General features: G+C 30.7%; 4 protein-coding genes across 9 annotated transcripts; 3 read left to right on the top strand and 1 right to left on the bottom strand.

The window, feature by feature from the left end:
- Positions 1 to 267: 267 nt before the first annotated feature.
- On the top strand, positions 268 to 7,507 carry Nhe1 (Na[+]/H[+] hydrogen exchanger 1). Of its 2 annotated transcripts, none has more exons than XM_076619904.1 (5): positions 268 to 1,960; positions 2,056 to 2,225; positions 2,301 to 2,672; positions 2,740 to 3,082; positions 3,521 to 7,507. In XM_076619904.1, exons 1-5 carry the CDS (start codon positions 673 to 675, stop codon positions 3,547 to 3,549), a joined length of 2,202 nt encoding a protein of 733 aa, XP_076476019.1. In that variant the 5' UTR covers positions 268 to 672; the 3' UTR covers positions 3,550 to 7,507. The 2 variants fall into 2 exon arrangements, with proteins under 2 accessions (XP_076476019.1, XP_033183638.1); XM_033327747.2 differs by having other exon boundaries at positions 2,740 to 3,071.
- Positions 4,873 to 12,598, bottom strand: SRPK (SR splicing factor protein kinase). Of its 2 annotated transcripts, none has more exons than XM_033327748.2 (6): positions 11,918 to 12,598; positions 11,355 to 11,568; positions 10,959 to 11,274; positions 10,223 to 10,801; positions 9,856 to 10,150; positions 4,873 to 9,776 (listed from the first exon to the last, which is right to left on the bottom strand). In XM_033327748.2, exons 1-6 carry the CDS (start codon positions 12,136 to 12,138, stop codon positions 9,485 to 9,487), a joined length of 1,917 nt encoding a protein of 638 aa, XP_033183639.1. In that variant the 5' UTR covers positions 12,139 to 12,598; the 3' UTR covers positions 4,873 to 9,484. The 2 variants fall into 2 exon arrangements, with proteins under 2 accessions (XP_033183639.1, XP_033183640.1); XM_033327749.2 differs by having other exon boundaries at positions 11,355 to 11,550; positions 11,918 to 12,596.
- A 405-nt stretch (positions 12,599 to 13,003) lies between these two features.
- On the top strand, positions 13,004 to 14,989 carry LOC117153445 (ataxin-3). Of its 4 annotated transcripts, none has more exons than XM_033327510.2 (6): positions 13,004 to 13,197; positions 13,262 to 13,436; positions 13,611 to 13,747; positions 13,960 to 14,114; positions 14,180 to 14,311; positions 14,424 to 14,989. In XM_033327510.2, exons 1-6 carry the CDS (start codon positions 13,190 to 13,192, stop codon positions 14,843 to 14,845), a joined length of 1,029 nt encoding a protein of 342 aa, XP_033183401.1. In that variant the 5' UTR covers positions 13,004 to 13,189; the 3' UTR covers positions 14,846 to 14,989. The 4 variants fall into 4 exon arrangements, with proteins under 4 accessions (XP_033183401.1, XP_033183400.1, XP_033183402.1 ...); XM_033327509.2 differs by having other exon boundaries at positions 13,006 to 13,197; positions 13,272 to 13,436; XM_033327511.2 differs by having other exon boundaries at positions 13,011 to 13,197; positions 13,272 to 13,436; positions 14,180 to 14,299.
- Positions 14,990 to 17,761: 2,772 nt separating this feature from the next.
- Unr (cold shock domain-containing Unr) lies at positions 17,762 to 24,533 on the top strand. Its single transcript, XM_033327498.2, has 11 exons — positions 17,762 to 17,879; positions 19,014 to 20,300; positions 20,386 to 20,565; positions 20,659 to 20,849; positions 20,941 to 21,151; positions 21,234 to 21,463; positions 21,532 to 21,793; positions 21,869 to 22,105; positions 22,179 to 22,384; positions 22,477 to 23,061; positions 23,151 to 24,533. The coding sequence occupies exons 2-11, from the start codon at positions 19,905 to 19,907 to the stop codon at positions 23,317 to 23,319; spliced, it is 2,667 nt and encodes an 888-aa protein (XP_033183389.1). The 5' UTR covers positions 17,762 to 17,879; positions 19,014 to 19,904; the 3' UTR covers positions 23,320 to 24,533.
- Positions 24,534 to 24,550: the final 17 nt, after the last annotated feature.

Consider the following 24,550-nt stretch of genomic DNA (forward strand, 5'->3'; position numbering starts at 1 on the left):
ATTGATTAAAAATACACTCGTTAATGTACTGATTAAGAATGACAAAAAGCATTCGTTCCTGAAAGAGTTAATTTTTTTTAATTTTACTGCGTTCTTTATTAATTTATCTGAAACAGTATTAAAAAATAACTTATAGTTTATATGAAACATTTTTTGTTAATTTACGTTTTATGAGTCTGTATAAATTTCCCTATCAAAACCATAGACTTAGACAGATAGACTACGCATTCTTATATGCGATCTGAAGACCACATTGAAGGGCACAGATAGTACCGAAATCGCCGGGAAGTATCGCGCTCTCTTTCGCATTGTGCAAAAAGTGGGGAGAACAATAAAGGAGCGACCCACCGTACACCGTCTACGACATAAGCTCTTCCTCTATTTTTTCCCTTTTCTTCCTCCATCAAAATATCCATTAAAGAGAGAAAGGAATAGTCACAATATTGCTCTCTCATTGCTGGGTTACCTTCTCTGCCTCTTACCGACCGTGTTACATTACGTCTTACGGAAATGCGTAGTATATCTGTATATGTCTATGATTGAAGTTGAAACACGTGTTCAATATATGACGTAAGCACATAACGAGATATTGAAATAATCTGAATCAGCTGTCATTGCAATGTTAAACATAACCAGAGAAATGTACATCTAAGTGACGAAAATATTTTAAAAATGAAGTTTTATTCAATTAGTAATAAACTCTTATATAAAAGTTTTATAATTTATATTATATTTTTTGGTTTTAATGTGTGGGCCGTAGTGTCAAATGCGCAAGAGGTTTCTAACCTCAAGCACGAAAATATCACATTGGACAGTACAAATATCGTATTAAAACATTTCACGCCAACAAAGATAAGTACTGATGTATCAGTAGAATCGCATACATCAGAAAACTCTGATAGCAATAATTTAAAATTGAATGCTACTGCTTCAAATACAGTAAATACATCTCAAAATGTACTTACAACCTCAGTTCGACCAGATCATGATATTAATCAAACAACAGAAAAAGTTAATATAATATCTACAACTATTATTAATGATAAAAATGGGAACAATATGTCAGATTTCACAATTCCATCACAAAGTCCAGATATTAGTAATGTAACAAACACAAGTACAACAACAGTTGTGCCAGCAGAACCAGTATTACCCGATAAGGGATCCGCAGAAGAAGAACATAATAGTTCTATGTCCATATTTTTTGTCCTCTGTGTTTTAGCTTTAGGTATTTTACTTATACATCTTATGTTACAAACAAATTTTCAATACCTACCAGAGTCGGTGGTAATTGTTTTCTTGGGGGGAGCTATTGGTATGATTATAAATCTCATGTCAAATCAAAATATAGCTAATTGGAGAAAAGAAGAAGCCTTTTCTCCAACTGCATTTTTTCTCGTACTTCTTCCACCAATTATATTTGAATCAGGATATAATTTGCACAAAGGAAATTTCTTTCAAAATATTGGTAGTATTTTAGTTTTTGCTATATTTGGAACAGCAATATCTGCATTTGTTATTGGAGCTGGAATTTATTTGTTAGGATTAGCACAGGTAGCATATAAACTTAGTTTTGTCGAAAGTTTTGCATTTGGATCATTGATATCAGCAGTAGATCCTGTTGCTACTGTAGCTATATTTCATGCTTTAGAGGTAGATCCAGTATTAAATATGTTAGTTTTCGGTGAGTCTATATTAAATGATGCCATTTCAATTGTATTAACTACATCTGTGTTGGAGTCCAATAATGCAACAACTACCAGTGAAGCCATTATACTTGGCTTAAATAGATTTTGTCTTATGTTTTTTGCCTCTGCTGGCATTGGAGTTGTTTTTGCTCTCATAAGTGCTTTATTACTTAAACATGTGGATCTCAGAAAAAATCCTTCTCTTGAATTTGGACTTATGTTGGTATTTACTTATGCACCTTATGTTTTGGCAGAAGGCATACAACTGTCTGGTATGAACATGAATTTTTAAATTTAATATAAAAATGAAATAAATAAATTAAGATAAGTAAAAAATTTAATAGTTTAATATAATCAATTGTTTCAGGTATTATGGCAATTTTATTTAATGGGATTGTAATGTCACATTATACACATTTCAATTTATCAACTGTTACTCAAATTACAATGCAACAAACTATGAGAACTTTAGCGTTTATTGCTGAAACTTGTGTATTTGCATATCTGGGATTAGCTTTGTTTAGTTTCAGACATAGGGTAAAGTAATATGATATAAGATTTATATTTAATTTTCATAATATATTTTATATTAATACTGATTATCAATTGTAGGTTGAACCAGCATTGGTTATATGGTCTATAGTTCTATGTCTGATTGGAAGAGCTGCAAATATCTTCCCTTTAGCTTTTCTTGTAAATCGTTTCCGGGAACATCAGATTACTAGAAAAATGATGTTCATAATGTGGTTTAGTGGTTTACGTGGTGCTATTTCTTATGCTTTATCATTGCATTTGGATTTTAGTGATGAAACACGACATGTGATTATAACCACTACTTTAATTATTGTATTGTTTACAACATTAATATTTGGTGGTTCTACTATGCCATTACTGAAATTTTTGAGAGCAGAAAAGAAGCAAAAGAGTAATAGTAGAAGGAAAAGAAAAGATAAAGAAATTTCACTAAGTAAAACTAGAGAATGGGTATGTTTATATATAAAAATATTTATATAAAAAAGATATTTATATTTTGTGTATGTTTTTATTTTAGGGACAAACAATAGATTCTGAACATTTATCAGAACTTACAGAAGAAGAGATTGAAGTATCTTTTCTTCAGTCCCGTATTCGTGGTTTTGCAAGATGGGATCTAAAATTCTTTATCCCCTTTTTCACAAGGAGGTTTACACAGCAAGAACTGAAAGATTGTAAATCTCAAATGACAGATTTAACAAATCAATGGTATCAAGCCATTCGAATTAGTCCAATGGAGTCAGATGATGAAGTAACAACTGCATCAACAGCACAATTAAATATAAATTTGTCTGTGGAAAATCAGAATCAAATACATGGAAAGCAAAGCAAAAGACGTCCAAGTCATGGGTCTATATTAAGTATTTAATTTATTTTGTGTGATGTGCTAAATGTGCTGTCATTGCTCTGCTTATATTGTAAATGTATATGAACTTTCCTTAATAATGACATCCACTACAATTTAACGAACAAATTTTCTGTGATTCTGAGCATAGTTTTAATTTTTTCTTCTACAATATTTTAAAATCCAAGGTCGTAACTCACTTTTTTCTGATTTATATTGCAATGAAATAATATTCTCTACGACAATAAGGTATTATTTCAGAAGAAAGTATATCAATAAAAAAATTATTTATTACCTCAATGAACAGTTTATGATTGTTATATAGTTATGAAAATTTAGTAATGAAGATAATATGGCATCTAAACATTGCTTTGCTGTCAAAGCTTATTGTTGGTGAGGGGTGAGTTGGGGTATCACTTAAAATTTTGAAACATTAATTGCTATTAATTTACAGAGAGGACGAGGATTGGTCTGATTAATTAATGATCAAGTAAATTTAGTATCAAGTAAATTATATATAAATTTATGAGTTGTTTCATCAGTTAAAAATACCTGCAAACTCATATTGTAGAAATTGATATTACATTAATATTGGAGAAAGTATAAAAATAACAAATTCCTACATTATATTAACAATGATACAGTTGATCATCTTTAAAAACTTACAAGTTATAATTTTTAAATCACTATGTAATATTATAAGTAATGGACGAGAAAAAGTATTTAATTCACGTTGATTTAATTAACGATGATTAAATAATATAATGTAATAATGAGAAATGTGATATTTTTAAAAATATTTAAATTTCTGCACAATACAGATTATATACATTATAAAATAGTTATACTGCATATCGTGCAAAATAAATATTTGTATGAATTATAAAATTCATATGGCACTAAAAATATACTTATTAGGAAGTATAAGTATAATTTCATAAAAATATAGATTAATCTAAGACATAGAGATTTTAATTATTTAGTGCGAATATCAGTTTGACGATTAAAATTTTTTTTAAGTAACTAGTTCTTTGTGAATTATATAAAATAACATATTTTTTATCTGTGTATATACATATATGATACATAAAGATATATTACCATAGGGTATTTATACATTCCATTTTTTCAATAAAATCTGTAACAGTTAGTGTTATAATAGCATATAATTCTAAATTTACACAAGGTCGCTTACTATTGATCATACTATTTATAAATACCCTATTATGTTATTAAAGTATCAGTGTATAAAATGATTACATTTTGTACATACAATATATATGTGTGAAGTATTATATTTTAATTTGTATGATATAAAAGATATATATTTTCTTGTATCTTAATATATGTTTTTATTATATGTAATATTAATTAATAATATGATCCGTTTCCGAAATAAATTTTAGATTGTACTACTTATATTTCATATCCAAAACAGGAAAACAATTTTTAATTTTTTAATAATAACAATTTACGAAAGTATTTTACTTTCATATTTCTTTTATATCGTACTAATTATAAATCACAATATGTGGATGCATATCTTGATTTTTTATGTTGTAATATTTTATTTATCTAATAAATTCGATTATTTTAATATAGTTAGATCGAATAGTTATATTTTCTCAATTTAGGAATAAATATTTTCAATTGTAATCTATAACTTTCACAATTAAAATCTCACTTAATGTATAAGGATATTAATAATTCGAAATATATAGTTTGTATAACAAACCATTGATTCTGAAAAAAGTTTTTTAGTGATTTCAAAGGCCATATGGAGATAAAAGAAAAAAATACAGTAAATTTTATTTTAATGTGAATTTATTTTTAATATCATATACCGATCTCGGAAGGTGGGTACATGGGTCTGTTATCTTATTTTTCTGCGGCAGGGCACATAACGGAGGCAGCGTCTAAACATCAAATCCGTTTATTTGTTCGAATCATTATCTCTACTTTATTATGTCTACACTTTTCATGCCTCATCTGGTTGTACATTGATTGACTGGAGCATAAGGCATATTTGTCTTTAAAAACGATTTGCTGCAATTTCCTAATACCCTTCTTATAATTGATCTTTTACGATATTTCCTTTTGATCATGAAGATATAATGGTATGAAGGTAAATGTATATATGTATGTATATAGGCATAGAAAACAGTAGTTTTGATTTTATGATACATTTCTTTCCTCTATTAGTGCAAAAACACATCGAGTATAGGAAATACAGTGATGAACGTTGCATGAAATTTAAATTCAATGTAAGATATTTTTAGAACGATCGAAGTTGATAAAATGAGCAAAATTTGCACCATTTCTTTTTATAAAGAGCACATCATTTGTTTTTATGTTATTTATTTTTTATTTGATATTACGGCAATTTAAATTCTATTCAGCCAACGTTAATACAAGGATAAATATTATTATCCTTTTGATTAATGAAGTATTGTCTGAAAGCATGGTAGAACACACTTGCCTCCTTTTCTGCTAATGCTCCAGTCAGTTTAATTATACATATTCTCTGTTCAAATATTATTCACGCATTGGATTATCACCCAATAAAGTTCTAAAAAGGATCTTCATATATCATGAGCTTCTATATGCATTTTTATCAATAGTTATATCCTTATTAATGCTCAGTACAGTACATGTGTGTATGTACAACATCGAGCAATCGACTAAGCATGCAGAGTTAAATAATCCTACAACGCTATGACCATTATGACGATATATCAATTCGTAAAACAATATCATACCCGATTGTATCCATTTATTACAGAAAATGTTCCAAGGGATTATAATCTGACTAAGTGGTCGTTATACAGCGTGCATAATCCATTGGAGTAGATTTTCAAGCACTTCCCTAAACTTATAAACTTTTTTTTTTTTAATGCAGACGCTTCGGTCTAAAAATGTGTAAAATCCCCAATTCCATTTCAATATATACAATATCTCATAGATACGTGTGTGTTACACACGCCACAATTTACATAATATAACTTGGTGTTCATGTAAGATTCATTTTCTTTTATTTTATCAAACATCAGATTTCCATTCCGAGTCCACAATTTTATCTGCCGATCCACGTTTTTTAACGTTGCAATATTACAAAAAATCACATTGTATGTTCCATTTACATACGTTTCCTTGATACTGATATTGTTTGTTCCTTCTCAGTGCGTTAATAGTTTTTATAATTCATTTACTATTTTCTTGCTTTTTTATGATCGAAGAATCTTATCCCAACGATAGCAGATTGAAAGAAACATGTAATAGTGAGAATTCTTGAAGACCCAGTTCAGACGAATTTTAAGAACAAAATTAGATTTCCTATATCGAACTTAGCTCACTATGTATAATTAATGCGCGTAAATTTTAATCATTCAGTCATATCTTTACATGGCGCATGATTAGATCTACTGACTGGAACATAAATCTGTAAAAGTTCCAAATTTGGGTCCCTGTATAAACAAGCCTCTTTGGCTTTGCTTAACTCTTCATTGATCTTTCTTGTTCTGTACTCGCAGAAGTGGTTCTTCTATTATGGAATTATATAATATATTATAAGAAAAAAAATGATGCGCAACGAGCTTTCAAGTTTTAATATATGTACGAATACATTACTTCTTCAAACCTTAGAGGGAAACGAGGGGGGCGGGCGGTCTCTCGTACATCAAGCTATACACATTTTTTGCTGTTAATGTATGTTAATTTCATCCTAACTATCCTAGCGCCAAGCAGCGAATCACACCTACATAAATTGTCATTAGATTTATTCTATGTATATATGTATATCTATATATATATATATTTATATATTTATATGTATATTTCGGTATGTATAATCGTAATGTGCGGCTACGCGGTGAAATCGCATGTCGTTGAAATCCGTTGAACCGTTACTAAAAAAACCAATCATTCGCTTATCATACAACATGATTGTTGCACAATTGCAAATTATCATTCGTTTTTGAAGATCCTCCTCGCTTGGTAACATACATCGTATTATATATTGTTCTTCATCAAAATGAGAATTATCATTAACAACATAGAAACACACAATGATCGGTTACCAGTCATCAGCTAGAAGGACGGCCGTGCAAAAATTCGAGATGTACTTTGGAAAAGACATTCTTCCATGCAATTCCTTGTGTCCTTGTTATTTACTGCACTGTTTCCGGATTTCACTGGCCGCGTTTCATAAAATAATATCGGTGTATATAATTACGATAACTTCGGTTGCGTACTGTACAAATTCAACACGATTGCCATCATCAGTCCCAAGATCATAATTACGGTGGGATCACATGATTACACGGGGATAGTTAAGCAAGTACGATAATGTGAAATGAAAAGCTTGAATTTCATCGATCACAGTACAGGTAGAAGAGGCATTTTCGTTAAGGATATGCATAGAAATAAAATAAAATAAAACAAATATTCTTACGACCTGAATCATGTATCTCTATTAAATATTGTAAAAGTCAACATCAACAATCCCATATCTTTCCTTTCATTTTTCGAAAGTACGAATATTAAATGTTAAAGTGAATTATGGATTAAACTACTAGAGTAGTCTCTTTTTAAGACTCATTGATTTACAAACTCTTAACAAAAATAAACGTAACTATATTTAAATAGCTTACTTTAAGTAATTATTTTTCTCTTTTACCCGGAATAAATATATTCTCAACTAATGAAACGTAGTTAATAATAACTGTCCTTTTCATATGCATCTCTACCAGTTTCATTCAAAATGCTTTTTAACTACTCAGTTTTTTGATGATGAAATGATTTTAAATTGGCAGACACAGCGAAACAGAACATTCGTTTGGAAGCATAAACAGAATTCAACAACACAAATATATTTGTGATGTTGAATGTTCACTAGTTCAATGATCGTACTGTTTCGCTATCTTCATTATAAAATAGAAGACAATTTATCGGCAGAGAGCTTAATAATCAGTCAATAGCTCGAAGTAAAGAAGGTCGCGCAGAACTTAACATCGTATCTCCTTTACCATGGTTATTTTATGTTTACCGAAATTTCAGTCATGATGTAGAAACTAGTCTCCCTTTTTCATAATTGTACAATATGTATATGATACACGCTTCTCAGCAGTATAAAGAAATGTATAATAAATAAAAGTGAACGAAAATATATACCACAAATGTTGAATGCCTCGGTTATTGTTCGAAATCCGACAGTGTATATGCATTTGCAATAATTCCATTACAAATTCATTTTTTGATACCTATAAGTTTATTATTTATGTGATAGTTAAAATTTATAATTATTGTAAGATTACTATATATTACTACAAGCTCGAATCCTTTCATCTGGTTTATTTTCTGTAGTTCAATAAAGTATGCACTGTCTTATTCCGAAACATATCTGTTGTTTTACCAAGAATCTGGCGACCAACTCTTAATTATACTAACAATATATGTATTTCTGCATTCATTGAATTTGTACAAAGATTCAGTTCCTTAAACACACGTTCCAGTATGTGCTATGAGTATCTTTTTAATCAGTATAGAGACAATGATAGTAATGATTATTATATTTTTTTCTGAACACACACTAATTAAGCACAAGGAGAGATCACAGAGAAAAAACCTGCTATTAGTAAATTTCGAATAATCAATTTAATGAAAAAGAAATATTTTAATGAAAATTTCAATATTCGTTATAATACAACAATGGGCTTGCCCTTTCTTAAAGTACATTATGAGTAGGTCCCATGACTCTTGGGATATTTTATAAATTAAGTGACAAGTAGTGTAAAGGATAATATAACGATGACCATGTAAAATAATAAAGTACTATGAAATTTTAATTTAAGGTAGCATTATACTAAATGAAAAACATGATTTAACAAATTTATAAATACACAAGTAGGCAGCCATCGTCGAGAGTGTTACAATTAGAAGCATACTCAACTGTAGCAAATATTGGAATTTGGTGGAATGTAGCAAGTTCTTTCTTTTCCAATTGTCCCAATATTAAATATCTCCTTTGCTGTATGAAATTAGTCATAATCACGTGGACGTAAATGATAATCAAAATTACCAATAGCTAAAAAAGGTAAAAATCATTTCTAAATTATAATTTATAAAATATATTTTTAATAATTTTGCATTCTGTAATATTAAATATTATAACATTATTACATTATGTATGTATATTATAATAATATTATAATATTAAATATTAAATAATTTTATACTGTGCGTTTTCTTCAGTGGTGATGCACTCGTCACGCAAAAATAAAGCTATATGTATAATTCGAAAGAACCTGACCATTGTCGGTCGTTGCCTCTTGTCACACTCCCGACATATGTATAATTACATCAGGATGGTAGAAGTGTAGTTGTGTTGAAGAATTTAAAGATAAAACAATAAAAAAAATGATCACTTTTTGATTTTCAGCCACGGATGCTTCAGGCACTCTGCTGCTGTAGCTCGCATACTCGGGTCAAACGCTAGCATCGGAGTTAGGAACTCTTCAAACTCGCGCGCTTCTCTTGGCGACCAATCGTACTTTTCTGTAAGCACCTCGTACAGTCCCCAAGGTTTTAGTCCAGTAATCCGCTTCAGTTCACCTTTCTTATTGAAGTACATTTTTGAGTTTTTGCCAGAAAGAGCAATATGTCTTGGTATTTCTCCAAGCAATTCAATAATATGTGCTAAATGGTCTTCATCTCTGTAATAAAGAAGCAAAATGTACTTTATAATGATACTAATAAATAATTTTAAACAATTACAAAAAGATGATGCTTTACCTGCAATAATAATTACCACTATGTGGTTCAAAGAGATAATCACCAGTCGCTAGTTCAAATGCCATACAGGCAGTGGACCATATATCTGCAGATGTATCATATCCAGAGCCTAATAACACTTCTAATGATCTATATTGACGAGTTTGAATATCATCTGTAAATTTTCTGTAGACCCAACATGCATTACCAAGATCTGCTATTTTTACTTCAACATCACATTCTACCAGGGCAGGATCTAAAGGAGCTACAGATGCTCTTTTCAATTGTTTACTTTCAGGTGGATGTAAATTGCGACCTATAAAAAATAATAAATGTAAAGTTATTGTAATTATTTATAAGTTATATAATATAGTACTGTAAATTTTACCTTCACTACACTCGTCTGTATCTTCATGATCAGGTGAATGTACTTCTTCACCACAATTCTTCTCTATGTCACATGAGTTTGCATTTTCCATTTTTTCAGGTTGTTGAGGTAATTGATTTTCTGCTTTCTCTTCAGCTGTTAAACTATCTACACCATTTATGTGTAATGAAGGTGCTGATGGTTCTAAGATATCAGGTGAACCTTTGCTTTCAGTATTATCTTCTATACTTTCTGTATTTATGTCTTGATCTGGACTATTTGTTTCTAATTCTCCATTTGCTCTTGTACTATTTGCGAGTTTATCTTGTTCTTCAAGTTCTTCTATTTGTTCCATTTGTTTCTTTAATAATTCATTTTGACGTTTCGCTTTCTTCTTAAGTTTTTTCTTTTTATTTTTAGACATTTTAGAATTAGGAGTAGGTTCTTGGAATTCCTTTGGTGCAGTTGAGATTAAAGATACTGGCAACTTCATTCCAAGTGAATGTAATTCTGTAGCTTCACAAGCCAATTTTCTTATATAAGCTTCATCAACACAAACAAGGACATTTTCGGGTTTGATGTCTGTATGAATAATTTTACCTAAAAAAGAAAAGTATTTTATGCTAGTAATTAATTCCTATGATAATAATGTTAAATATGTCAAATTTAAATCATGTTAGAATAACCTATTGACACAAATTGTATCCACTATAGTAATATTAAATACTAAACACGGTTTTCATTAAAAAAATCTTACATTTATTATGTAGATAATCAAGACCTTCAAGAACTTGTCTGATGATACGTTTAACATTGTTTCTTGGAATTCCTCTATAGTTGGATTTGATGATCAATTTTAGAAGATTATGCCCAAGCACTTCAAATACCATGCAAACATGCAAACCATTAATGCCACTGATCTTGAAGTCATTGAGTAACTGGACGGTTTTATTGCGTTTAGGATCACTGGGATCTATATCACGCACATCTTTTAATAATTTAATTTCATCCAATGCAGTTTCAGTAAAATGAGATGCAGATTTGACGACTTTAAGTGCCACAAATCGTTTATCCTGAAGAACACATTTTAGAACATTCCACTTATAATTTTACCGAACAAAAAAATGCCTTTTATTATAAATCAGATATATACCTGTAAATCCCAACAAAGCCAGACTGTTGAAAAATGACCCCAACCAAGTTTACGAGTTACATGATAACGATTTAAGAATAAATCTCCTATTTTAACAGGATGATATCCTCCTTTACAATAGTCACTACTGTCCTCTTGTTCTTCATCCTCACTACTGTATACTTCATCACCATCCTCCATTGTTTCGTTACTTGAGCTATGACATGGTTCCAATCTGTAAGTTCCAGTTAGGAAAGGTAGGGAGCAAGTCGAATCAAAAAATAAAAGACTACAGACTGCTTTCAAAAATTTTCATGGGGCTTTCAACAGATAAAAGTTTCTAAATTAAATTATTCCATAATAAAACGGAACACAACGAAATACATTTATTCAAATATTTATTATTTTTCGCAAGAGTTATCGAATGATAAAATTTATCCATGTCGCTGTGTAAAAAAGATTTTGATAGAAAGTTTGATGGAACTTTCATATCATATCAACGACATTTACATAAATAACAAAATGACAGTTAGAATAGTATCAACATAATAGAATAAAATGACATATTAAAGAAACTCAGATACCTGTTTCCATTGTCACTGGAATATGGTCTCTGTGCAGAAGCATCCTGATAGAAACCTGATCCTTGTCCTTGTTGAGTAGCCGATGCTTTCGAGCATTGAGCTCCTGATGTTTCTGATTCATCTTGAGTATTACCCTTTCCTTTTCGCTTACTTGGCTTGTGCCTTTTTTTTTTGGCCTGTATTGCTAGGACTCGCCTGTTCACGTCTGTCTTTGCACTCATACCGTTCTCTGCACCTCGATTCGTCGGGCTGCTTTCGTCTCTTTCTTTAACACTTCTCACACTTCCGTCTTCGCTTCCTTCCGTAATTTTTCGTTTCAATGGAGGCACTTACACCCGTTACCGTCACCCACCCCGGGTTTACGAACGATATGATTATGATGCGGTTTATTATCGTCTCATTTCTGCGCTGTGCCGCGCACTTCGTTCGGCGGTTGTTTGAGTATGGCCGCCCCCGCCCACTCACAATCTCCTACTTCTCTCTTCGTTAATGCTTGTTACTCAATAATTCAGTATACTTTTCTATCCCGTGGTAGGAATCGAGCTTCCAATTCGATCTAAAGCCTTTAAATAATTATTTTATAGTTTCTGATGCTTCGGTTATACTAAAGTCTCTATTCTATCCTTTGATGAAATTCATAGAGTACTCTGTACTTAGCTTAAGGTTTCCTTTGGTGAAACTTGAAACACGTTTCGATGAATAATGTATTAATCACATCGCAGCCAATCAAAAATAATGTTTAGTATCAGCTAGTATCATATTATATAACGATAACATACCAATTATGATTAACACATATATAATCAATGGAAGCACATTATACGAAATATATCTAAATTAATCTCTTATATTTTGTATAAAATTCTTCTGTATTTTTTCATTATGCTCAGATTAAGATCTTATATAAGAAATCATTTATGTATAAAATAATTTCTATGTTGATCTATATAAATACTTTCTATATAAAAAAATTAGATAACTATTAATAGTACGCATGAATAACGAATTTTAAATGAGAAACATTTAGTTATAATTGTACAACTATAGAATCTGTTACAAGATGGCAATACTATATACGTGAATCATAATATCCAAAAGTACCGCCAACTGTATATGACACATTTCTGGTTATAACCAAAAAATATTTTTGTGGGTGACGTTTGATCGTAGAATCTTATTAGATTTTTCGACGTATGATTTGGTTATTACATAGTATTTATATGTCCCACACACTACGTTAAAGAAGTGTTAATAAAATGGACACCATATTTCATGAGAAGGTAAATAATAATATACATGAGCATCTAATGACTTTCTCCAATGTAAATCGTTTTAACGGCAAAGTTTATTACAGCAAGAGGGATTTTTATGCGCACAACATTGTTTAAACGCACTTCTACAAGGACCATATTACAATGCTGTAGATCTTGCTAGTTTAGGTCATCAAATGGATGAAGAGGAGAGGATAAGAATGGCAGAATCTGGTGTTGACAGCGAAGATTATAAACTTTTTCTAGAGGTGAATCTGTGCATTGTAGATATTTTGCATCTTTTATTGCAATGTATTGCATAATATAATAACAAATTATAACTTTTTAAACATTCTATGATATTCGACAATTTATTTTATTTGAAATATTAATATGTACTAATAATATCATATGTGGTAAAGGGCATTAATTATTTTGCTTAGCAACCATCAGGAAATATGGATGACAGTGGATACTTCTCAGTTCAAGTAATCAGTAGTGCGTTAAAAGTTTGGGGATTGGAGTTAATTCCATATAATAGTACGGAATCAGCAGCTATAATGGCACAGAATGACCCTTTGTATGTTACTTAATTGTTTCTAATTCATTTAAAAGATAGTTTAAAGATATTTATTAAGTATAATTATTTTGTATCACTATAAATGGAGAAATTAATATGTAATTTATATTTATATATTATATATACATATATGCATGAATTATTATATATCAAAACTTACAGTTAAATTTTATTATTTATGTATAAATTTAAAAGAGGCCTATTATTTTTAGAGAAATGAAAGCATATATTTGTAACTACAAAGGTCATTGGTTCACTATAAGAAAAATCGGAAGACAATGGTTTAATTTAAATTCAGTCCTAAGTGGGCCAGAACTTATATCGGATACTTATCTTTCAATGTATTTAGCCCAGTTGTTACAAGAAGGTAAACATCTTAATGAAATATAGTAAAGAACAAAATTATATATAGGTAATTACATATTTTTATAGGTTATTCTATTTTTATTGTTATTGGTGCACTTCCACAATGTACTGCAGATGATATTCTTATGAAAAATCCAATAGAACCTATGTCAAAAGGACAAACATCATTAAGAACAAAACCAAAAGGTTATTATCTAGGTATCAAAGGAAAAAATAATGAATTTCTAAATACTGTTCATTCTAGAAGAAATTGTATTATTTCACAATAGCATATTTTCTCCTACTACATTGAGCATTTCTCGTTTTACAGCTGTAAGTAATAATGTGATATCAAATACGTTTACCAGAACATTAACTAGTAAAGAAAAGGTACCGACAAGCAAGTTACAAGAAAAGATAATTCCCATAAAGATTGAGAAAAGTGATGAAGATGATGATGAAAATACAGAATTACAAAGAGCACTTCAATTAAGTTTTGAAGAGAATAAAAGAAACGATGTAGATAAATATCTTAAATTAAGTTTGGATTTTCATGATTACAATAAAAAAGCATGTGGGACTGATGACACAGATGAGGACGATGATTTAAGGAGGGCTCTTCAATTAAGTTTAGAGTGTGCTACTGCTCCTTCAACGCCAGAATCTGAAGATTTACACTGGCATCAATTAAATCACTTTGGTACATACTCAAGAACGTCAAATGGAGAAACTTCACAGAAATTGAATATTTAATAATATGTGCAAGAATATTTTTAATATTATATTAAAATAAATTTTATTTGTAAATTATAAATAACTAGTTACTTTGTGTAGTATGGATAAGTATTTCAAAAATAAATATATAAATAAAAAATCTGTACATGTTATAAGTTTTAATTGACTGCATTACTGGTTTATTTTACCAATGCTTAATGTTATTTAACCCTTAGAGTGCTGAATACTTGCGGCCTATGCGGTCCGTACGGACGGCGCGCGGCCAGCACTGACGATCGCTGTGGACGGAGTACTTTTTCGCTAGACTGAACTCTGTTGATTGACTATTCAAAGCGTAAATCGTAATAAGTTATAGTAATTCTTTTGCACGAGATTAAATGATTCAAGAGCGTTATTTTTTAGTATTAATTATTTATTATAAGCATAAGTTAATAATTCAGTTGTGTGTGAAAAATTGCAAAACAATTATCGATACATAATCCGACATCGCATTTTCTGCATTCGTATTGCGTGTCGCTCCTTCTCTTATTTTTCACACAAACAAGACATTTTCTTCTTGATAATTGTGCTGTGCCCGCATGATTAGAGCATTTTGATGGAAAATGCCTATCAATTAAACGAAATGGTAAATCCTCAGACTTTCTCTTTCCTCCTCTTACCATGCTTCTACGTTGGAAATATTTTCGTAAAATCTCTTATCAACGCTAAATGAAATTCACTAAATTTTTGTTTCGAAGCAGTAGATTTTTGATATAAAATATATGTATTATATATAGCTAAATCTAACAAGTGGAAAAATAATTTTTTGTACCACTTTATAGTTTCCCATAGGGAATTAAGTGTACTCAAAATCATATCAACTCTATCTACAGCACCCATGTTGGAATTATAGTTGGCAATACATAATGGTTTCTTCTTATATAATCCTGTACGATAATCTCTTTTCTCAGATTCAATCAATGCAGCTGCATGTGCAGAAGACAACATCCAAACCTCCTTTTTATCATGCCATTTCATTGCCAATAAAATGCCAGTCGATCTGTAGCACATTTCTCCTCTCTTCAACTTTTCTTCCATGTGGGGCATATCTCTCCTATTTTTACGAATGGTTCCAAATGCGTTGGTTTTGTTTTCATGTAATAAGGTATATAAATGTGGACTCGTGTACCAATTATCCGCAATTAGTGTATGGCCCTTTCCAAGATATGGCTGAAGCAGCGTCATCACATCTCCAGAAATTCCAATGGCTGTGTTACTTCTACTAATGTTTGTTTTTTGTCCAGTATAAATTATGAAGTCCAATACATAATTAGTTTTACAGTCACTAAGGAGAAATAATTTAATGCCGAACCTACTTCTCTTGGATGGTATAAACTGTTTAAAATAACATCTGCCCTTGTACAGCAATAGACTTTCGTCGACGCATAGATTTTCGTAAGGTGCAAATGACCGCGAAAAGGAAATCTTTAATTTATCGATTACTGGTCGTATTTTTGCTAAAGGATCGTCACTTGCTGCATTATTATCGTTAAAGTGCAATATTTGTAATAATACCACGTATCGATCTCGTGCCATTATTTTGCGGAAAATATTGCCTTTCAACAGTTCGTCCGTAGACCGATATTCTCTCAAAGACAGCTTCTACGAACGCGGCATTAGCATTGAAATGCATAAAAATACGTACATTTCAGGGACTGAAACATCCTTCCAATTCGTCAAAAGGGAATTCTTTTTATATGCTGTACACTGTTGTACGCATTTGAAATAATTGTTTGCCTGCTCGGTAATTTGAGCGACTAATTCTTCCGAAAATATCATTTGAAAGGCGTCTAAAGGTGTTGATTCTGGGTTCAGATTTCCTTTTACTCCTGCATTTTGTTCCTCAAAGATATGTAGTTTAGGCATTAAATTCGTTTTTGACCACAATAATATTCCTGTTTGGTAAGAGGTCTCGATATTTGCAGGTACTTCTGAACTTTTCTCTTCTGAAGATGTACTTAGTGTTCTAGGCCGTTTTCTATTTATTCTTTGATCGATCGATTCTTCACTGTCTGATGATGGTGGATCAAATTGGTACACATCATTCATCAAATCGCCTAAATCGTAATTTTCTATTTCGCTGTCGTCTCTTGTAAAATATTCTTCAATATTACTTGCCATTTTGAAGAATGTCACAAGTAAAAGATAATCAAATAGATTATATAGGGCACTATCGTGAATATAGATTATATAGGGCATTATCTTGGACTCTCCGGTACGTGACGAGCCTCTGAGGTTCTTGGAAGTTGTTATAAATTGTCTTTATGCCGCGGATTTTCTGGGTGTCCTCGGTCGTTGTCTGGTACGGAACAGTCCGCGAAACAGATGCGACTGTCCGCAAAACAGGTAGACAACTGTTATAACGAGGCATTATTGGCATTTGTTTACTGCCGTTACTAAGAAATGCATTTATATTTATCTCACACAAACGTAATAGTATTACTTCTGCGTAGGTGTTCGGAAAAATTGACAAACGCATATATGCGTCCTTAGTCCATGCCGGACACTTACAAAAAATGCATATATGTGTCCTTAGTCCACACCGATAGCTTTCGCCAGACGCATATATGCGTCCATAGCACTCTAAGGGTTAAAGAACACTCCATTTTGTATTTTTAACACAAATATGAAACACTTGCTTTTTTGATAACTTCGGCAAAATATTAAACTTGACAGTTTTTCGAACGCACTTTAATATCATTGGTTTAAATTTTTCCTGGACATAACTCAAAAACGTTATGTTGAGAACACACTTTCATTTTCATGTGCACCCTATTTCTATAATCAACCAATTATTTATTCTTTATTAAATTTATTAGCTTTTAAATATAAATTTATAATTTTCTACGGTTAATAGGACTAGCGAATAATTGTTTTTGTAGCAATATTACCAGATGGCTATGAACCCAAATTTTTAGCTGTAGTCACTCTGTAGTTGCTCCTGTTTTGTATGTGAATACTGAATGTTGACATTCAACATGGCGGCATGTCGTCAGTGCTGTGCTGTGTCGTGGTGAGTTTTATAAATCTTTTTAAAGCTATTCGATTATGAGCTTTGCAATGAAACATTTATAATTAGCAGAATTATTTGCTTCCTGACAATTGTATATATATTTTATATGCATACGGGACTTTGATAAATCATTATGATACCCAAAGAAACGAGTGACCTCATAAAAAATTAGATTCTCGTAACTAGCGAGCATGTACAATATTTCAGATTTTTGTTTGGGTACATCCTATAAACAGTTATCGTTATATTGAATTCAATATTATCTTGCATGAAATTCCGTTGAATGAAACGTCTGTTTATTTACTTTTTAAAGAAACTTGTAATTGCTTATATTGTTACATATATTTCAAACATTTTCATGTGGGTGTTCAAGTATTGTATCCCATTTACAGTAAAGTTCGAGAATTATGATTTAAATGATAAATTAATGATAACGATGTTTTGACTAATTGCATCATATCGATAAATGAGACTTTGAATACGAGTAAAATTTCGAAAAATAAATAAAAGGCAATGAAGAAACAGTGCCAGTTGGAGTATAAAAAGTCAATGTCAAACTGGCAGTCAATTATTGTAAATATCTTATTTATCTCATATGTAACCACAAATAGATCACAAGAAATATATTTTAGAATGCTATATATATTTGAATATTGTGGGTTGAAAAATATATATAATAACCTATATATACAAATGAGATATTATTCTTTTTATTTCTGATAACAATTTTTTTACTTTAGTTAGAATAACACTTCTGTTCTGATTTATGATAGCTAATTTTTTAATTTTGCATGTTGTAAAAGTTTATAATTACAAATTAAAATCATAATAAGAAACAAATAATTTAATTTTATATTCCAATATGTTTATAAAATAATCTATTACTACAAATGTATAATACTTTATCTAAGATACATAAACAATATTGTTTATTTTTTTATTTTAACATAAAGAATCTTCTTTAGATATAATCATATAACTTAGTATATTATTGTAGATACTTTTTTAAGTATTAAGAGGAAAAGTAATTACTTACTATTATTTTCATAAAGCTCATAATCATTATGATAATACATTTTTATTTCTTTAATGTGTGCTTGATTATATTAATTAAATAAATGTTTTTTATTTCAGCTTGTGTAATTGTTAGTTTAGGACATTTTTGAAACCAAGGCTTACTGTAAATTCCATAATTAAATGCTGAAGAAAGAAACGCTAACATAGAAATATTGGAACAACACAATCACACTCAGCACGCATTGAAGACATCTGAGGATTTTCAAGTCAACATTTATCTTTTAAATCTCCTATGTTTTTTGATTTACTCCTTTTATAAAGGATGACTGCTGTTTAAAAGGAACACAGTTGTTCTAGTGTACGCTAAATTGAGTAAATATCAAACAGTTGTTATAACATGTGCATACATATATGGAAAGTATCAATGGTCTATGACGTGCTAAGAATTTTGTACTTGTATTAATTCGTAAATCAACATTAACTATATTGTTCATTTGTATATTGTGTACACAAGCTTTGTGAGAAAGAGTTAGGTGAGCTATAAAGTGACCGTGATTGTGATTGCGGCTGAGATTGTGCTGCTCTTGACTAATAAAACACTTGTATTCGTATTTAAAGAGTGCCAATTTTGCACAGAGTTGCCTGGGTACTCTCTTATAAATAATTTATGACAAACGTCAAAATACTTTCAAACCCTTCCTTCCACTTCTTGGTCACAAAGGAGCCTGCATTTCTGCAGCATTTTAAAGAGCCTCTCTTCCTCTGTATTAAGTTCTTGTAACATTATAATAGTGAATGAAGATATAAGGTACCAAGAACCGTTCTGTGATATCTATGTTAACACTTAAATAATTGAAAAGACTAAAAATTTCTAAATATAAGTATATATATATAAATATATATTGTGGTGAAACAGAAGTGAACATAAAAGAAATTAAGTAATTGTTTCAAGAAAAGAGGAAAACTTATACGTAAAGATTACATTTAAAATTCTGCAAATTCGAGACAATGTCCAAAAATCCTCAGTGGAAAACGTTCCAGCCGCCAATCATGAACTCTGACCCTGCAATACTTGATTACAAGTCTATGACTATACCAAGTCCCAAAGTTATAACGGGATCACATCAACCAACAACCAATATCTACAGAAATGGTACCAATCATAGTGGTGATCATTATATGATGGATTCACCTCCTGGGAATGGAAAAAATTCTATACAATATGCCGGTTATCCCAACACTAAAATGTCACGTAATGAAGTTACCAGATTTCCTTTTGGAACATTTACAGGAATGGAAGGAAGTACTGGCTATACGGAAGAGCCAACAACAAATAATTCTACTTATCAAGATCAATTTGAGAATCAAGGACCTCGAGAAACTGGAATAATCGAAAAATTATTAGTAAGGATCTTGTTACTTATTCTTTATTAGCTTTTTAATATTTGTTTTACCATATAATAATTACAATACTATTATTTTCTTTTAGCATTCATATGGATTTATACAGTGCTGTGAAAGACAAGCAAGGTTGTTCTTTCATTTTAGCCAATTTAGTGGTAATATAGAACACTTAAAAATTGGAGATCCCGTTGAATTTGAAATGACTTATGATCGACGGACAGGCAAACCTATTGCTAGTATTGTTAGTAAGATTGCTCCAGAAGTGGTTAGTATATCATTAATATATTTACACAAAAATTATCTAAAGTATTAAATATAATATATAAGGAGCACAGAATCACATAAATATATGATATAGGTGCTAAATGAAGAAAGAGTACTTGGAAATGTAACAACAGAATTGCATACAAATGGTGATACACAAGGACGTATCAGTTATGAAAATCGTGGAGAGTGTTTTTTTCTGCCATATACGAAAGATGATGTTGAAGGAAATGTTACTTTACGTGCTGGTGACAGAGTGTCATTTCAAATTGCTGAGACTCAACGGTAAATCATTTATTTATTATCAACTTTTATCATATTTATACATTATAAATTGTCGCAGAATACAGAGTTAATGCAATACTGCTAATTACAGTGGAAATTTGGGTGCATGTCATGTAAGGTTGGAAAATCCAACACGTCCAGTTCGCTATCGTGGAGTTGTATGCTCAATGAAAGAAAATTTCGGCTTCATTGAACGTGCTGACGTAGTTAAGGAAATTTTCTTTCACTTTAGCGAAGCTAAATCTATGAAAGAAGAACTTAGACTAGGAGATGACGTTGAATTTACAATACAAATACGAAATGTATAAATATTTTCTTCATTCTACATGAACAATTATCGTGCGCGTTTCGTTGAGATAAATTTAATTATTGTTAATATTTCAGGGTAAAGAAGTAGCTTGTAATATTACTAAGCTACCACCTGGTTCAATAGTTTTTGAAGAAGTTAGCAATGAAGTAGTAAAAGGACAAGTATTGAAACCTCTGGAAAGGGGCACTGCAGCTCGTCATCAGAATGATCCATTACCTGGAAGAATTCGATATAGAGATACACAGCATTCTGAAGTTGAGATTCCTTTTGGTGATAAAGATCAAAAAGGAGATTTTACTCTCAGGTATATTTATAGAATATTTTTATTCATTTTTAATTTTCATTGAAATAATTATGACTTTATATTTGTAGACATGGGGACTGGGTCCAATTTCGTATTGCTACAGATACTAGAGATCAACTCAAGAGAGCTACTGAAATTTTATTGTTATCTGAATCTTTTACTGTATCCGGCGAAAGACGAGAACAAGGCATTATAGTTACACTCAAAGATGGATTTGGCTTTATTCGTTGTGTAGATCGAGATACACGACTTTTTTTCCACTTTAATGAAGTCTTGGATGTTGATAGAGAAATTAGTGTAGGAGATGAGGTCGAATTCACAGTAATTCAAGTAAGTATGATTTACATATTTTTCGAAATTATTTTAACATTTTAAATATATTTTAATTAATTATCTTTACATTAGGACCCATCCTCTTCATTTTCAAACAATCGACAAAGTGCAATTAGGTTGAAGCATTTACCAGCTGGTACAGTTCAATTCGAAACAATTATAGAAAAAGATTTATTGGGTACTATAATTCAGGGTATAAATGGTGTTGTACCTGGTCTTATTGGATATACAAAAGAAAATCAACAAAAGAGCGTTATTTTCTTTAGTAAAGATTGTGATCCTAAGAATATTCCAAGACTTGGTGACAAGGTATATTAATATATATATATATGTACTATTGTAATTTTATTAATGCATTTCTTTTAAAGTATTAGTGTTTCAGGTTCAATTTAGTATCTGTCAAGTAAAACGAAATAAAGAACTTGTTGCAGTTGACATATCTCTAGTGAACTCTTCTGGTGAAAAAACTCAAAATGGCAACAAAAAATTGAATGATCAAGTTTGTCAAGGTTTCATTGCTGCACTTAAAGATGGATTTGGTTTTATTGAGACTGTAAATCATGATAAAGAAATATTTTTTCACTTCAGGTGAATAATTAACATATACGTATTTAAGAAAATATTATTATATTTCTATTTTTTTATCATCTTTTTATATTTTCATCATTTCTATTTTCTAGCAATTTTGAAGGGGATGTAGGAGCTTTGGAAGTAGGAGCTGATATTGAATGTACGATCAGTTCTGGAAATAATAGAGGTAATGGTGGTTGCGTAGCCGCGGAATACGTCACATTGCTACCTCGTGGAAGCATTCCTAGGCCAACGCCAGTTAGCGAAGTACTTGATGGAACGGTTATTAGACCTTTACGAAGTGCAAATCCTGACCAGGCAGAGTATGCTGGCTTAATAAAGATAAATGCCGCTAATGAAGACGAAGATACTCCGGAATATGAATTTAGAATTATGGGACTTGTCAACAAACGAGAACTATTACAAGCTGGTGATCCTGTACAATTACAGGTTGATTCGGCAGGTCACGCCTGTAATATCGTAGCAGTTAGGAAAAAGAGGAGAGCAACAGTTGATGCAGTGAAAGGTCCTTTCGGTTTTCTTGCTTATGAAGTTGATGAGGGTAAGAAGTTATTTTTCCACATGAGCGAAGTTCGAGATCATGCAATACTTCAACCAGGAGATCAGGTTGAATTCGTTTTGATTACGAATCAACGTACTGGTAAATCATCTGCATGCAATGTAACGCGATTAAGGTGAATTTTTTAAATTGTTTACTTAAATATTTTCTTTTCGTTAATATCTTGATTAATTGATATATCATTCTATTTTCTTTATTATACAGTGATGCAGTTCAACAACGACCCGAACGTCTGATCAGCCGTTTACGTACTACATCTTTGGAAGACACAGGTCCTAAATTAACAATAGTTAGACAACCAAGAGGGCCAGACGGCACACGTGGATTTAGTCAGGAAAGATCCCAGCATACCCCTGGTGCCATCCAAGAGTAATGTCGTATTGAAAGGATTATTGCTTATCCAAATTGTAATCTACATTACTTGTTTTTAGTCCATACACTTCGGTACCGAGATTATTATTATTATAAGCATCGTAAACATTTGCCAAATTGAGACTAATGTGACAACAATAATAACATTGATAATAATCAATTGGATTTTCTTGTTGAGAAAAGAATATAAAATAAAACACAACGAGTCATTTTATCATCTTATAAAGTATGAAGATAATCAGAAAGGCAGTTTGTCTGAACCATTTCAATTTCTTTAAAAAATTTACTGAAAATCTTTTTTTCGAAAAGCATGTAGATTTTTATAATTGTGAACAATGGTTACGAAATATTATTAAAACTTTTAATTACTACATTTTCTTTTCAATAAAAAATTTTAAGATATTTCCTTCATTCAGTTTATTATAGGTACAGTTATAGATTGGAAAATAATTTAACATTGAACTGTTTGACAACCTGTCTGTTTGTAACGTTCAAAGATAATGTCCCGTCTGTCTTTATAAAAATATACGTACATGTTGATAAAATCTTTATTTATATTATTTTCTTTAGAATATTTGTTTTACCCGTAATGTGTATTGCGATCAGTTAAAATAATGTATAATAGTCGGAAATGAAATCATATGCAATACACGGCATATGTGATAATATTAATTGGCCATATAATCAAAAAAATCAAAGAAGACGCATTCGTATTATTTACTAAAATTTGTGAATTTACATAATTTTTTAATGGAAGAAGCAGACATGTGTTTTCTACTATATAAATTATTGTAACATGTTACTCTATTGAGGAGAAAATGTCTATGAATTTGTAAAAAAAGTTACAACTGGCCAATTGTTTGTCCTAGATAATATATAACATATAAATATATATACATGTCGTTAAGTTCCTGATGCAGTCTCGTGTTATAAAATCAAACTAGTATTACGGATTCAGTCGATATATAATACAAAAAATTACAAAAAGTACTTATGTGAAGAATAAAAAAATTGCATTTTATAAGTTCTGCCATCAGAAACAGCAAGCGAGGTACACGTGGCATTATGTAGAAAATAGGAAAGGAGTAAAATAACAACTTGCATTAACGCAAGCACGATACAAACTAAACGTTTGTCAAAAACTCATGGATTCAACACATCATGTGCATACATATTGTAAAATTATTGATGAATAAACAGTGAAAATATCAGATATATCTTCTTTCTATGAA

Source organism: Bombus vancouverensis, chromosome 1 (genome assembly GCF_051014615.1).
Source record: "Bombus vancouverensis nearcticus chromosome 1, iyBomVanc1_principal, whole genome shotgun sequence".
NCBI lineage: Eukaryota > Metazoa > Arthropoda > Insecta > Hymenoptera > Apidae > Bombus > Bombus vancouverensis.